The 15,401-nt window shown below is 45.5% G+C and overlaps 1 protein-coding gene across 7 annotated transcripts in view; it reads left to right on the top strand.

Annotated features, from left to right (window-relative positions):
* The first annotated feature begins 226 nt into the window (after window positions 1-226).
* dlg1b (discs large MAGUK scaffold protein 1b) overlaps window positions 227-15,401 on the top strand; it is a 100,336-nt gene continuing 85,161 nt past the window's right edge. For 3 of the 7 annotated variants that reach the window (XM_026149163.1, XM_026149167.1, XM_026149164.1), the window contains exons 1-2: window positions 229-1,035; window positions 4,471-4,602. In XM_026149163.1, the coding sequence (XP_026004948.1) occupies window positions 1,017-1,035; window positions 4,471-4,602 (151 nt within the window). In that variant the 5' untranslated portion in view covers window positions 229-1,016. Of the gene's footprint in view, window positions 1,036-4,470; window positions 4,603-15,401 lie in introns of all 7 variants that reach the window. The other 4 variants (XM_026149165.1, XM_026149162.1, XM_026149166.1 and 1 more) reach the window with 3 other exon arrangements.

Here is a 15,401-nt window from a genome sequence, read left to right as displayed (position 1 = left end):
TCCACGTGTGTTTGTTTTCGTTTCTATTTGGTTTAAATAAAAACAGAAGCCTGACTCTGTGTTTTCATCCATCTGTCCCGCTTTCACCTCCATCTCCTGTCACCTCTCTCTGCTTTCCTCAACTTTCACTCCTCTTCCTTCCTCTCACTTTCCCCCCCTTCACAAAGTTTATCCCCCCCGCTGCCTCTTCCCTGCCTCCTTCCCTCCTCTTCCTCCTCCTTGGCCTTGTAGGTGAGCTGCATGATTGGGCGGCAGGTCGGAGGGGTAGGCTTTTGGAAATCACATGGTTTACGTTTCCAGCTCCCTGAGTCGCCATTTTGGAGGAAAGTTTGGGAATTTGTAGACCTGGGGAGGTGCTGGAGAGGGAGAGGAGAAGGAGAAGAAGAAGAAAAGAGGAAAAAGGAGGGAGGAGGGATTTCACAGAAGTTTGACACGAGTGCACGTCGCAGGCGGGGACACGGCGGAGCGGTGCGGACCAGTGCGGGATAAGTGAGTGTAGGTGTGCCGCCAGCCTGGCTTTGAAGTTTTTTTTTTATTTCTGGACGAACCCGCAGAGCTCCGGAGCCGCTCCTCCTCCACCCAGCAGCAGCGGGCAGCTCATGCATGCGCCGCCTGCACAGCAGCGGGTGTTTCCCGGACTTTGGCACACTGCAGGTCCCGCTCGGTCCGAGCCAGATCTGCACTTTTCGGAGCCAGCTCCAGAGTCAGCCTGCGCGGTGCACGCCGGCGCACACAGCCTCTCCGGCGGGGAACTACATCTGTGAGAGTCGGCAGCTCAGCGGAGCTTCACTTGTTAGCGGGACTGCTGGCTGAGCCGTCCCCGGAGGCTCGCTGTTGTTGTGCCAGTCTGCCCCCCGACGCTCCGTCCGGAGGGCTTTTGGCTCGGAGGGATTTTCTTCAGCCCTGACTTGGAGCGGTGACAGCGGCGGGTTTATCCGGCGGAACCGCGAACAAAAACCGTCCTGTGTGAGGACTGCATGCGGCTGAGGCGGATCTAGCCGAGCCAGACCACCACCATGCCAGTGAGAAAGAAAGGTAAGCCGCTTTCACTTCACATATTAACTAGCAAGCTAGCAGGCTAGCCGTTCAAACTCCGGCTGCTCCTTCGTTTTTAAAGACACACAGGACTCGAACAAACACGGGACACGCAGCGGCTCACACGCCACACGAGCCGAACACGGCCCACACGGCTCGCTTTGGCCCTGCTGAGCTGAGCGGAGCCGTGCCAAGTCAGGTGAAGTCAGTTAAAGTAGGAGCTAGCCGGTTAGCCACTGCTGCTAACCAAGTTGTAAATGGGGCACCTTGTGTGGAGAACTAAAAATAAACTCTAATATGAATAAAATATTCACCTCGTCCTCAGCAGTCAGCGCGCGATTTAGGAATATAATGAACTGTAAAAATTTAGAAAAATATTCTGAGTTAGTTTACACGTTATTAACCGTGTATAACTGTACTTTTATCCCGGGAAAAATAAAGATTGTGCCCGGGGCGGTGGAGGCAGTGAGTTAAAGAAAATCCACTTATTTAAGTCAATGAAAGATTCACCTCGTTCCCAGCGCTAAGTGCACATTTCATGAACTAGATGAACTGTAAAAATTTAGAAAAATGTTCTCATTTAGTGAACTCATTCATAAGTACGGAGACCTCCACTTTAATCCCAGGAAAAATAAAGATAATTTCAAAAGCCTTGCAAATGGTGCGTCAAATGCCTCCTTTATTATCTATAGTAATTATGTTTAGCCTCCCTCAGTATGAAAAGACAAGAAACATTTTAATGATCGTTTTTTTTCTGCAAACTGCAAAAACAAACCTAAACTGTGCCATCAGTGTGGATGAGTCACTGCACAAAGTATTCAGTGTTTCAGTGATTGCAGTTCAGGTACAGCCCAGTCTGAGCTCAGGTGGGCTGCACCAGCAAAACCACTGCAGTTTAAAAAACGTTGCTTTTATTCAGTGTAAAAGCCTGAACTACGAAGACATCACTGCTGTATTTGTCCCTCTGCATTAAAAACCTTCACCGGTGGAGATTTTCTAACTAAACAGCAGCATTTTGTGCCTTTAACAAATATTTAAATATAGAAATATTAAATCCACACACACCCACTCCTGAGTGAAACGACACGGACATAAAACGTGTGTTTTATTGGAAAGTGTGAGCTGTTAATCACTGTCTTGAATAGGACCGTGTCCATTCTGGTCCTCGGGCCACATATTTGACAAACCTCATGCAGCTGAAGGACGGAGAAAGACATCAGCTGATACTTAAATGAAGTCTTTTAAAGTTGGCAGCTTCCATTGTAGCTCACACCACATAACGTACCAGCGTTCACCATCGTGTATTTAAGCTCCACGTTTTAGCGCTCACAGCGACGCGCGCAGATATGTTGATCTGGGTCAAACCTCAAAAACCGACACTAACGGAGAGAATTTAATTTAAAGCTGTTAATTGGCTGAGGTAATTTTCTGCTGTTTAGAAACTGACATGTGGGCTGTGAGGTCAGCTGTGAGGTCAGCGTATCAGGCTGAAGCATCAGGTCAGCTGAGGGTTTGTAGGCCGTCACAATCTGTCTCAAACTTTCACTTCCTAATAAACCAGAAGACGGAGGAGTGTGATATTAAATGTCTTCTGCGCTGTGACACAAATCGCCTGGTTTATGTTTTGTTGTATTTCAAGTTCATACTTTCAATTAATGTGGCTTTTAAAATGAGATCTGTGGCTTTCCACCTCAGCTACAGTGTTACACCTTCTAACTCGGGCGTGTGTGCAGGTTTTCAGCAGCCCTTGAAAAGCTTTATTTCTTAAAGCTCTCGACCATAAAGTTATTAAAGTTGGTGTCTTTGATTCGAGAGGTCTTCATTCAGTGAAACATTCGCTCTGAGCTTGAGTTAGACAGTTTTTGGCGCTTTGTGAACGTAGACTTGGTTCCTTCCTGGATGTTATCAGTGAACAGGACCCCGAGGCTTTGTGTTTCGGGCAGTTTAATGCTGGCAGAGTCTCTGAGACACACTTTGGCAGATATCAGGATCGTTACAGACACTCGAACATTCGTGAGCGAGGGGACATTTATCGACATCGTGTTCCTTTCATCACGTCACTTTCGTGATGGCTGAATGTTCAAACGCGTATCGATAAAACCGTTCAGTCACACAGGCCTGGAGACGGGAAAAATAGTATTCCTAAACTGACCAATCCAACGTGACGAAGCAACCACAACCATGTTTCCGGTGCAGCGTCCTCTCTGTGACCGACTGCGACACCAGCAGCCTGCCGCCAGCACTTCCAGCTCCACGTTGTTTTATGGTTTTGATGGTTTTATGTCTTAGTCGGAGTTTTCTCTGCTGGTTCCAGCGTGAGCCGAAGGATTCAGGCTTCTTGCCTAAATTAGGCTTGAAACAACAATAATGAAACCAAGACCAGAAGCAGGACGCAGCGAACTGCCAATTCATCTAAATCAGTGCTGACGGAGGCGAGAGGCCCAACGCGCCGCCTCCTCGGGCTTTGTGTGTTTTATTTACAGGCGAGACTCACAGCCAATCAGCAGCAGGCATGAATCAAAGTGAGAGAGCAGGTTAATGATGGTAGAAACAACAATGTGATGGTAAATGTGTCGCTGTGTGCATAACTGTCCAGGAAGCTGTCTGTGTGAGGTTCTTCTGTCCTGTAAATGATCCAGTTAATTAGAAGTCGTAAGAGTCACATGACATCGCTCAACAATAACGACCTCGGTAGATTCCTTCGGGTTCTGACTTCCTGAAACTCTGCGCCGAGCCGACGCTCTCGCTGCCGTGCTGCAGTCACGCACTGACCTTTATTTAAAGCTGATTCACCAACAAGTAAACCAGCAGAAATGTGACCATCCAACAGGGTTACAGTCAAAGTCCTGAATCTTCTCCACGTCCAGCTGCAGCGATGTTACGCTGTTTGCATGTCTGTGATCGATCGGTGTTATTGGACGATGATCTGCATTAAAATGATCTTTAGTTGAAGCCTCGAATTTAAAACAAAGCTCTGAATGAAGCCTTCGGGTCATGATTTGAGGCGACTTTCTATTTACTACTTTCAGCTTAATCATTTTATCAGATTTGCTTTGGTCTGAATGTGACTGTCAGCAGCAGAGATGTAGTAAATCTGTCCTTAATGCTTCCCTCTGAGCCGAGCCTGATACTCTGACCTTTATACTTATCCGCTGGGGAGAGGCCTCTTTAACTCATTTATACTCCTTTAAAACCTGCCCGCAGTCTTAAATGCATGCATGTTTGGATTTTTAAAGTATTATTTCCCTCTCCCGGTGCGTGCTGGCTGCCAGTGCAGCTCAGCGTTTCAGCACAGAGGGATTATTTGTGCCCGTCTGACGGTTTGAAGCAGCCCTCTGCTGCCATCTTGTCTCAGATCAGTCCTCGTTAGTCGCTGAGCCTCGGCTCTGTCGTATCCCCGGCTCACCTCTCTCGCTGCTTCCTCCTTTTGCACAGACGCACAGCGAGCGCTGCAGCTGCTGGAGCAGTACCGGGCCAAGCTGAACCACACCGAGGACCGGCAGCTCCGACACTCCATCCAGAGGGTCATCGACATCTTCCAGAGCAATCTCTTCCAGGCTCTCATAGGTACGGTCGCCTCTCTGACCACAGAACACCTCACACGGTTACCACACATCCTGGAAACAGGACGTCTCTAGTCCTGGAACATAACCCTGGAAAATAAGGACCTGGCCTGATAAAGGTTTCTCATCACAAGAAGCAGTCTTTGTACTTCAGCAGTTTGTCACAGTCTTGACATGAGAACACTGAGCTTATCTGTAGGTGACACAACCACAGAGTTATTTAACCCTTTAAGCCCATCGAAGCGCGCACGCTCCCATTTGTGTACACAGCACATAAGCTAGCGCAATCATTTTTTTTTTTTTTTTTTGCATATGAAACCGGAGGAGTTGTACTTGCATAACATGCATTCAACTTGTCCCAGGTCGCAGTTTCCTTTTACATATGGCTTTGCAAAAATCGCATAAAAAGCGCTTGTGACATCAAAAACATCACAATCCAGAAGCGCGCTGCTGATCCCATCAGCTGTTCATTGTTTTTTTTTTTGGTTTATTTTGATGCACATGCTGTTTTTCTTTTTTCTTTGCAAATTGTGCACAATAATGTTCATTTTAGTTTTTGCTGCAGTTTATAAAAATGAGTTTGCCTCAAAAATGAAACTGAAGATGCTCAAAATAAATTTCCTGTTGTTGGAAACTATTTTGTGCAACGTTTGCATTTACAGGTTTGAGGGATAAACCTCTGAAGTTTCTGTAAGGACAACGATTTTCAATTTTGTTGTAGTTTATTGCACTTTTTTGCAATTTATCTAGTTACTGGTGGACTTAATCGTTACATCTTATTAAAATTTCCGATATAACGGTTGTAGTAATGTATAACATTACTCCCAAAAATGTCTCTACAGCATCTAAAAATATTAAGATGAGCTCTGGTGGACCTGGGTCTATGGTGGGCTTCCAAACCTGGGAAGAGTTTTGGGGTATTTTTGGTATTTCTTGTTCACATGTTGTGTAAAAATGTGTGTTTACATCATGGATCTGAAGATGTTTCAGTGTCTGTTTACCATCTGATGTGTCATCAATCCTTATTATTGTTGTCATTATTATGATGATGATGTTATGGAGGCACTTTTGCCACGTTCATTGTCCTCCTCAGTGTCAGAGCTGTTTGATGAGTCACGCTGAGGTTTCCACTAACAAAGAGCTTTTAAAGGATTTGTTGTTTTGTGTTTTATTAAGTGAACAAATATCAAACAGCTGAGTCTGTCTGTGAGGACCTGACATCATGTCTCTGTATGTTTTTGGCGGCGCAGACCGTTATTGACGGTGACGTTTCCCTGAGCTCTGATTCAGCTCTGCGGGTGAAAGTCAGAGACAGAACGACACGGACGGGAGGAGCAAAGCAACAATGCAGATCAGTGTTGGGTCCTCGCAGCATCGTTTGCACATGTGCAGCTCGTTCGTGTCCAAGTCAGCTGGCCTGCAGTTAAATGAACGCGCTGCGGCCGCTCGCTGAGGAAAGTAGATCCAAAACATTACACACGAATGAAATGTGAGCCACACATGAACAGCATCCCTCACACACCGCGTCTGATTGGACCGCTCTGACCACGTCCACGTAACCGGAGTTGATTTTTGAGCTCTAATGTGGAGAAAACCACTAATTAAATCCTTTATTTAAAGTCAAATATCACATGATAATTATCACTGAAGCGATAATGTGCTTCCACCTGCAGGTGACCTCTGACCTCGTCACGTTTGTGGGTCTGTAGGGTAGAAACGGCCTCGTGACTCGTGGCTGCCTCTGCTGTGAGGCGTCACAGTGGGGCGAGAGGCCGTGAAGTTTGTGTTCGTGTGCAGAGCTGTTTTCTGTAGACTCGCACAGTTTTACTGGATCAGGGTCATCATATATCAGCTCTGCATTGTTGCTAATTTACCACCTTAACAAGCCGACCTGCAACAATTTAGCTGCGACTAAACCCTGAAAACTGAGTGCTGACAGCCGAGTGCAGTCTGAGACGTGTCCACATTCATTTCATCCTGACATTATGCAAAGCGATGAAATCAAACAGACTGATGCTGCACTGAAACCTTGTCGGCTGATAAGATGTTTATGCTTATTGTGTCGAATCCACTTAACGGCTACCCTGAGGTACCCCTGAGCAAGGTACCGTCCCTACACACTGCTCCCCGGGCGCCTGCTTAGTGGGCTGCCCACTGCTTCACTGAGTGAATGGGTCAAATGCAGAGAAAAACAAGTAATTTCCCCATGGGGATCAATAAAGTATCCATTATTATTATTATTATTATTATTATTATTATTATTATTATTATTATTATTATTATTATTATCAGCTTTGTGCTGATACATCTTCAACTGTGTGATGAAGAGCTTAACGACTGATTTCAGTCCTCTGATGACCCGTGTGAAAGAATCGCGGTGACATCGTCGCTTTTGGCTCCAAAACAATAACTCTCTGTGCTGCGGGAACATTTTTTATTTTTTGTTACAAAACTCGTATTTTGCCTCGTTTGAAAGGCACCTCTGTCCATCACAGAGCCGCTCCTTCACCTCTCCCAAAAAGTCCACGTGCACTCGTGGTTCAGTTTGGCTCGAGATGATGAAAATAGCCTTTGATTAAAAAAAGAAAATCCGTGTAGAGCGAAAGCTGTGAAATGTGCCCGACTCCCTGCGTCCTGCCCTCAGGGTCACCTGGGTTCCCTCTAATTTTCGAGGAGATCCTGTTAAACTAAACCAAACCTGCTTTTTGTCCGTCGGTTTTCCACGGAGTCACATCCTGATACTCTGAGCCAACTCGGCCGGAGCAGCAGGAGCTCAGCTCTGAGTGACCGAGCCCAGACACACAACACAGATCACAGTTAATACAACGTGGGTTTGGTTCTTGAGCAGCTTCTGTTCGCAGTCCGAACATCAAAGTTTAGATTGACCGTGTCACACCGACGCCTCCTCCGTCCATCCAGCATGGATGAACCCAAAGTGTCACGTCTTTCACAGGGACGCCAGGTTGACGTGACTCACGAGCTTCACATAATCAGCTGTCAGGCTGTGATAATGAGACGGCTGAGCTCCTGGCCGTGGACGTGTTTCTCCACAGTGCACCAGCGTGTCAGCCTCTGCTGTGAATATCGATTAGTTTTTCCTGCAGACGGTCGTTTCATTGAGAAAAACAACAAATCTGTTATTTAACTGTTCGCCTCTCCTCTGTAATTACGGCGAAGCAGAAGTCGCCCTGCAGGTTTGCAGATGTCTGCGTTTCTCTGATGTTCTGCCAGCGTCATGTTTCTCTGATTGGCTGTCGCCTCGCTGCCGGCTAACGGGACTCTCCGAGTAAACGCAGAAGCAGCTGCAGGGTTAACGGACGCCGAGCAGCAGGAATGTGGTCCGATGTGTTTGAGTTTCCCAGGAACGACTCGCTGAAAGACTCAAACACTGAGTGTGTTTGTGCCCCGGGACTCGGCAACAACAGGAAGTCTTTCTGGACGTTCGCTTTAACTTTTTAAACTTTCAGGCTTCGGTGCTGCCTTTCTGTCGGCTCACACGGCTCTGAGTGGGCAGGAGCAAGCTGTTTGTAGAGGTCACCCTCAGTGTCCTGCTGCTGCATCAGTTTGGACAGCACTTTCACCTCCTTATCATAAAGCAGCAGACAAAAGCGTTCAGTTTGAAGCCGAGCATCACCATCTTTGTGTCACGAGGAAAGAAAACTGTCACAGATTAGTCTATCGTTCCTCCTCCGTGTTTCCTCCTTTCATCAGCAGGAAGCTGAAATGCTGTCGTGTGATTGGTGTAAATATTCCTCAAGTATAATTCGAGCACGGCGGCTCGTTTCCCTCAGTCCTGCGTGTCCTGCAGCGCCGCTCTGTCTTCATCACTAATACATGAGTGGAGATCATCACTGGCCTGGATCCTGCCTTCCTGCGTCCTCCGCCTGCACGTTTGCTCTGCAGCTTACAGCCGAGTCACGCCACGCTCACGACTTTCTCATTCAGTGGGTGGAGGTGGTCTCGTCGCTGCTGGGTGCTCAACGTGCGATCACCTCCAGCTCCTCTGAGGATGTTTGTGTTCAGGTGTGAAGCAGAGGCCGAGTCTGTGGTCGTGGTTTCAGTCTGAAAAGGGTGGAGTCCCTGCTCCAGGGCGGGGATGAGCTGCTGCCTCAGGTAGAGGCGGGTTGGTGGACGCTCTCCTGATCCGCTGTGATTAAGACAGAGCTGAGTGTGAAGGCAGAGGTGCTGATTTCCTGGTCGATGTTCCTAAAGAGGAGGAAATAATGGCCGGTGTTAGAGGCAGAAATGAGCTCGTGTTCTTAGAGAGATGAGCTGAACAGGAGCCTGTTAAGGTGGACTGACAGAGATCATGTGTCCTGTATGTCGCTCTGCACGTCCAGAGGAGCTGGAAGATGTGGCTGATTAGATGATGTTTGAGTCTTTATGGCATCAGAAGAGTTTTCCTCGTCTTCATGTGTCTCGTTTGAAACCCGCCTCATCTTGTGATGAACTCCAGCTCCTCCGTCATGCAGCTGGGGGTCCTCGTTCTGGTCGATGTAGCGGCTCACCAACCAGTGCCTGCTGCAGGCAGAGAAGAAGAGAGGGTAATGGTCCCAGTCCAAGGTGGAGCTGAGCACGCCCAACCATGGAGCGAGACTCTGAAGAGGAACCTGAATCACATCGAGGATCAACCAACCAGAGACCGGCTGAGACTGCTGGGACAGGCAAACACTAGACAGGAAGTGCAGGGCTAGAATGACTAAGGGCTGAACTTTCAAAATAAGAGTGAGGAGATGACATCATTCTGTTGCTTGGATATAAAAATAGGAAGTGAAATGTAAACTGTGGTAGACGATGGCTGGACGAGCAGCCCGAGTAAAGTCTGTTTTTACGAAACATCTTTTTTTAATTTATTAATTTACAGTATGAGAATACAAAACTTTAGGTCAGCATGGAAGACATACACAGTCTCAACATTAGTATCTACTTACATCATGGTAATATTTAATTGTTCAGTACAAAAGGACTACACAATAAATTTTTCCCAGAGCTTCTTGAATTTCTCAAGCTCAAGTCTAAGGACAAAAGTAAGTCTTTCCATTCCAAAAATTTCTTCCACTATCCCAAACCACTGGGCCCGAGTTGGAGGGTCAGCCTTTAGCCATCTTCGGGTTTTGGCCTTTCTGCTGCTAGCCAAAAGTATTTTCAATAAATAATTATCTTTATGTGGAAGCGCCGTAGGTAAATTGCCAAGATACAACGTATCAAATGAATAGTCTATTTTTATCCCGACTATTTTGTGGCCACCTCCCCCCAATATGGCTGGATCCTTGGGCAGGCCCAGAAGACATGACAATGGTTTGCCATGGGGGTACCACAACCTCTCCAACATAGGCCCTGGCTCTGTGAGCCTGTTTGCCGAGCTGTGAATTTAGGAGTGATAAAAAATATCACAACATTTTTCCAACCAAACTCTCTTAAGGACCTTGAATTTGCAGTGGTAGCCTGAGACTCACATATTCCCCACCAGCTGTCCTCTGATATTTGTGAGCCTGATTCTCTCTCCCAGTTTTGCTTAATATACAACGTAGAGTGATTTTTAGAGGCTTGTATACTTCCGTATATTTTTGAGACCAACTTTTTAGAGTACTTTTTTTTGTATGCCTCTTGAAAGATATGAATTAGGTTGTATTCGTTTTCATCTCTGATTAGTAACGTCTTGTTGTAATAGTCTCTAACTTGCAAGTATCTATAGAAGTCATGCTTTGCCAATCCGTATGTATCTGAAATAGTTTTATAGCTTTGAAATCCCCCGTTTGTTGCTAGTGAACAAAAAGAAGTAATTCCTCTCAGTTTAAAGGTTCTGTTTAAAGGTCCCATCCAGCCTGGCAGGCACAAACTCCGGGTCATAAGCTATCCAATTCAAGGTCCTAGCCTGTTCTTCTATTTGTAGTTTCCTCACTACCCTGAACCGTAGTTTCAGGGTGAACCGGGTCAAATGGTTCAAATTTTTGTAAAAATTTTCAGCTTGGTTTTTATTTCCTAAAAGAGACTGTAATGGGAAGTCTAATTGAGTAATTTCCATGGTTTTCCATTTAGCTTCATGATTCGGGGAACACCAGTTTACCAGGGGTTTCAGTTGTGCAGCATAATAGTAATCTTGTAAGCACGGCAAAGCTCTCCCTCCCGTCTCTTTTTTCAGTTGCAACGTTCTGTACTGGACCCTCGGTCTTCTGCTGTTCCAGATGAACCGTGAGATCCATCTATCCCATTCGTCAAATTGTTTTTGGGGTATCTCCGGGGCAGTGACTGGAAGAGAGAGAGAATTTGTGGCAGAATGTTCATTTTAATTATTTCTATTCTATTACTCATATCCATGGGGAGGAGAGACCACCGAGTCAGATCTTTGTTGAGGGGCCATAATTGATTTCATAGAGTTTAGACATTTTATGAAACATCTTATCTGTGACACAAAGTGAGCTGCTGAGTATTTGAGGATTAAACCTGTGACGTGTTTTTGTTAGTCCTCCGTCACACTTCCTCTAATCTTAGCTCTTTGTTTTGGCTCATAGAAATAATTCCTGCCGGCTTTCTCCACACTCACGGGTCTTTGTGGGGTCTTGGTCACGCACACAAGCACCAAAGGTTTCCACATATTCAAGTCTGTGTTATCGTACTTCAAAGGAAATTAATTAATTTTTTCTTATTTATGGTAAAAATGTGATTCCTGCTGCAGTAAACGAAGCCCTGCTTTGAGTGATTAAAATATTTCCCGCTGATTTTCCTGTTGGGGGAACGCCGACGTTTCCCCCGACGACGGCTCGGTTTTGATCTGGTTTCAGGTCGATAAGCTCGGAGCCGAACGGATGGCGTGTTGCTGACAGACGTTCTCCGTCTCCGCTCTTTATCTTCATCAGATTATGGCAGCTGCAGCTTATTAATGTTGATTCTCCGAGTTTCATGCAAAGCGCCTGTTTAATGAGCTTTCTGCAAGCCGCACTGATCAAAGTTAATTTGTAATTTTAAAGACGAAACATTTTGTTTGGAGAAGTCTTCACCACTGAGACCATCGTGCAAAAATAATTGGACCCAGCTGTATTCATTACGTTTCTTTCTGACTGACATTAATATTTAGGTGGTGTGGAAGGATACTGGTGTAGTAGATGCGTAGAAAAACGTCGAGTCAGTTTATATCAGGACAAAAGCCTCAAATCCTGGTTTTAATCGTTTTAATAGTTTGTTTTTTAGTATTTATTTATCTATTTATGTGTGTTTTATGAAGGGGGCTGTGAAGAGTTCCTTTTGGGACATCGGGGCTGACGTGAGATGCTCTGTGGGTCGGTGTGTGTCTGTGTTTTGTCCATCTTTCCTCTGATTGGCTGCCCCTCGTAAACAAAGCATTTGAAGAGCGGGTTGGTGGGGCGACTTAAAGGGGTCGTCACCTGTTCATTTGCAGCTTCATATTTGTCTTCTTGGACACTCCTAGGGTAGCTTTGCATGTTTGTCTTATACTGGGCAGCCAATCAGTTCATCCCTACATTTAAGCTAACTTTATTCTCATTGGCTGCCCCTCGTAAGAATGTGGATGGGGCTTCTGAGGTGAGCTTTGCTCGTACTTTCACTCGCCTCATCATTAGAAGCTTGAACATTCCCACGAGAACAGCAGATACGTGACGGGAAGACGAGAAAACTGCGTCGACAAAAGGCTGCAGCTTTGCTCAGCGCATGAATCCCAGTATAGAAGACGTACGCCTGCGGTTTTAAATTACAGCGGCTCGAGCAGAATTATAACCCGGTATGATCTTATAATCCACAGAGAGGTCAAATGCTAGATCAGGAGCTGCAGTGTTGGATTAACACTCTCTGTGCTGCTGAATGAGTTTTCTAACGTGGCTCTTTACAGGGAATTTCCTCAACTTATAAATAAATAAATGAGTGGAGAACAATGGGGCGGGTGGTGGGGGGCACGGGGATGTCTGGCAGGGAGTTTTGGGTCCTGTGCAGGGAAGGATCTCACTAACCGACCCCCACTGAAGACCTGCAGGCATCACGTCCTCCACAGACAGAGTTGTACTTCCTCTTTGGGACGTCTAGACCAAAATACTTCATTTTGCTCTACAAGGGCCTGATATCCACTTCCAAGGACATTATGCTGCCACTGTGCTATCAAAATTTAAAACCAATGTCCTCATATGTGGATCTCAGGTAATTCTTTGTTTTGACATTCATCAGGTCCCAATCAGCCCAAATAGCAAAGGAAAACTAAATATGCATGCCATGAACGAGTTCGGGTCTTAGGAGGTTAAAGCTCTGTCATCCACAGCAGCGAGTGAGTTTGGACAGAGTCGAAGCTGCTGCAAAGAGGTGCGTTTGATTCATAACACAGCACAAAGGAAACGAGCAAGAAAATAAGTCAGTTTGTCCGGATTGTTTTGCTAATCTTCAGAAGGAAAATAGTCATTGCATGTAGCAGTCATGTTTGTGGAAGTAACGTTAGCATGTGTCACGTGACCTCGGCATCATACAGACTTCCTGTGACGTCGTCTGTGCAGCGCGATGAGGAAACCTCGTGTTAATGAATAAAACTACCGCCGTGGGTTTCAGTTGTTCTCCACTCTTCACGCCGTTTCCCGTTTTCCTGCGGTGCTTTAGCATCGGTCAGAGAATCGGCTCCACCTGCCGTTTGCCTTCATCAACCAATCACCTCTCATTCAAGCAGCTGCGGGCCAATGAAACGAGTGCCTGCATTTGAGCTGGAGTTTACATTTAGAAGCTGAACTCTGCCGTCGTGACTCATGACTTTAAGTAATAATCACCTTCATCCGTCTGACTGACGCTGCCGAGCTTCTTCCCAAACTCCTTCCTCTGGCTCTGCGTGCCCGAGGCCTGGGCGTGTTTGTCACGCTCACCCTGACGTCCCAGCATCCCTGATGAAAAATAGATTTCTGCCACACAGTTTTCCAATCTGCCAACCCCCCCTTCACCAAAAGGAGACGTGTGCAGCAGGCCGAGCATGGTGTAATCCCTCTGTGGACACGACGATTACCCCCGGTTCATAATCCACCCCCCACCCCTGCCGCCGCTGATTTGCAGAGAGCGCGAGCCGCCAGCTTCAGTCTGTTTTCCTTCTCATTCTTTCTGTTCAGACCGGCTTGATTCCTCCGTCAGAAACAGATGGCGTCCCGCGAATCTTTTCAATTTAATAAATCAACATCGGGTTTTCAGCCCAGAAGATTTGGATGTTATTCTGCTAATTGCTGCCGCTCTGAACTCGGCTGCTTTTGGCTGCCCCAGAATTTAGGTTTCCAGCGCTGAAGGTCAAAACTGCGACTCATAATTATTATAATTAAACCAAGATATTCCCGCCTCAGAAAGGCTCAGGTGGAAGGAAAAGCATCCAACTTGTGTCACGTTATAAGATGTAAACTGTGGATTTTCTGAGTATTTCACAAACTGGAAAATGGAGCTTTGACAGACCAAAACTAAAGTAACTTAACCTACCAACCACTGTAGGTGAACCATGACAGTAGGACGGGGCAGCGAGATGTGCTGTAGTTTTTTAAAGTCACTCGGACTCTAACATCAACATCACGTTCCCAACAACACTGCACAGAGTTTTGTTTCCTGGACTTTGAGTGGAAACATTTTAAATGCATCTTCTGTGTTTTATAACTGATGTGAGTTAACCCTTTAAGACCTTAAGAGCTTATCTTTATATTCTTTATATTCTTACATGCTGTGGAGCCATTTGTGGGAGTATTTTAAGTAGCTACACAGCAACACAACCGTTATAGCCCAAATTTTGATAATATGTCTGCATTAAGTCTATAATAACTACATAAATTGCAAGAAAGAGCAATAAACTACAGAAAAGTTAAAATCTTTTTTTTTTGTTTTGGTTTTTTTACACATATATTTCTATTTAGAGAAATTTTATCCCTCAAAACTGTAAATACAAAAAAGTTGCACAAAATAGTTTCTAACAACAGCAAGTTTATTTTGAGTGTTTTCATAGTTTTATTTTTGAGATACACCAATTTTTATAGACTGCAGGAAAAATAAATATTATAATGCAAATTTGCCAAAAAACAGCAACACAAATAAACTATTTCCAGCAGCGCAATGTGAGTTCTAAGCATCCCAGAAAATCATGAAGTCAACATGAGTTTTAAAAACACCAGTACAGGCTTATAAGGCCTCGAAGGTTAAAAAAACTGCGTCACTTCCGGTTCAGCCAGGTCATGGCGGACATGGGATAGTTCGGGCTGACGTCTGTTCCAACGTAGGAAATGTTTTGAACAGCTGATCGGATCAGCAAAGCGTGTTTCTGGAGTATTATGTTTTTGTTGCTAGAAGGGCTTTTTATGCTGTTTTTACAAAACTATATGTGGAAGGAAACCGTGACCGAGGACAAGCTGATGGCATAAGATGTAAGTACAACTCCTCCGGTTTCATATGCAACAAAATTTATTGCACTAGCTTACGTGGTTGCAGAGCTACTGGGATTTAAAAATAGTTACACAAAACGGAGCGTGCTGCTCCGACCGGCTTTAAAGGGTTAATGTCGGTTTGCTTTCATCTTTGCATTGATGATATTTTAGGTTCCCTCCAGGAAAAAGTGTTTATACGTTTGGTTTGATGTGCTGCTGTTTGTTAGCAGGAATAATGGAAACGATCGGAGTCATTGATCCGGGAATGTTTGGACAGATTGTGCCGTAGCAGGATTTGGCAACATCGGAGACCAGATGCAAAACAGCCTGAAATACGAAATGTTTGTACAACTTTGAGTGAATGTGGAGCTGCTGAGCTGCTCCCGATCGCGTCGTTAGAAACACAGAGGAAACGTTTGCATCACCTCTCAGT

Source organism: Astatotilapia calliptera, chromosome 18 (genome assembly GCF_900246225.1).
Source record: "Astatotilapia calliptera chromosome 18, fAstCal1.2, whole genome shotgun sequence".
Lineage (NCBI taxonomy): Eukaryota > Metazoa > Chordata > Actinopteri > Cichliformes > Cichlidae > Astatotilapia > Astatotilapia calliptera.
The sequence above is the reverse complement of the archived record's forward strand: the minus strand, read 5'-3'. Positions and strand labels throughout refer to the sequence as shown.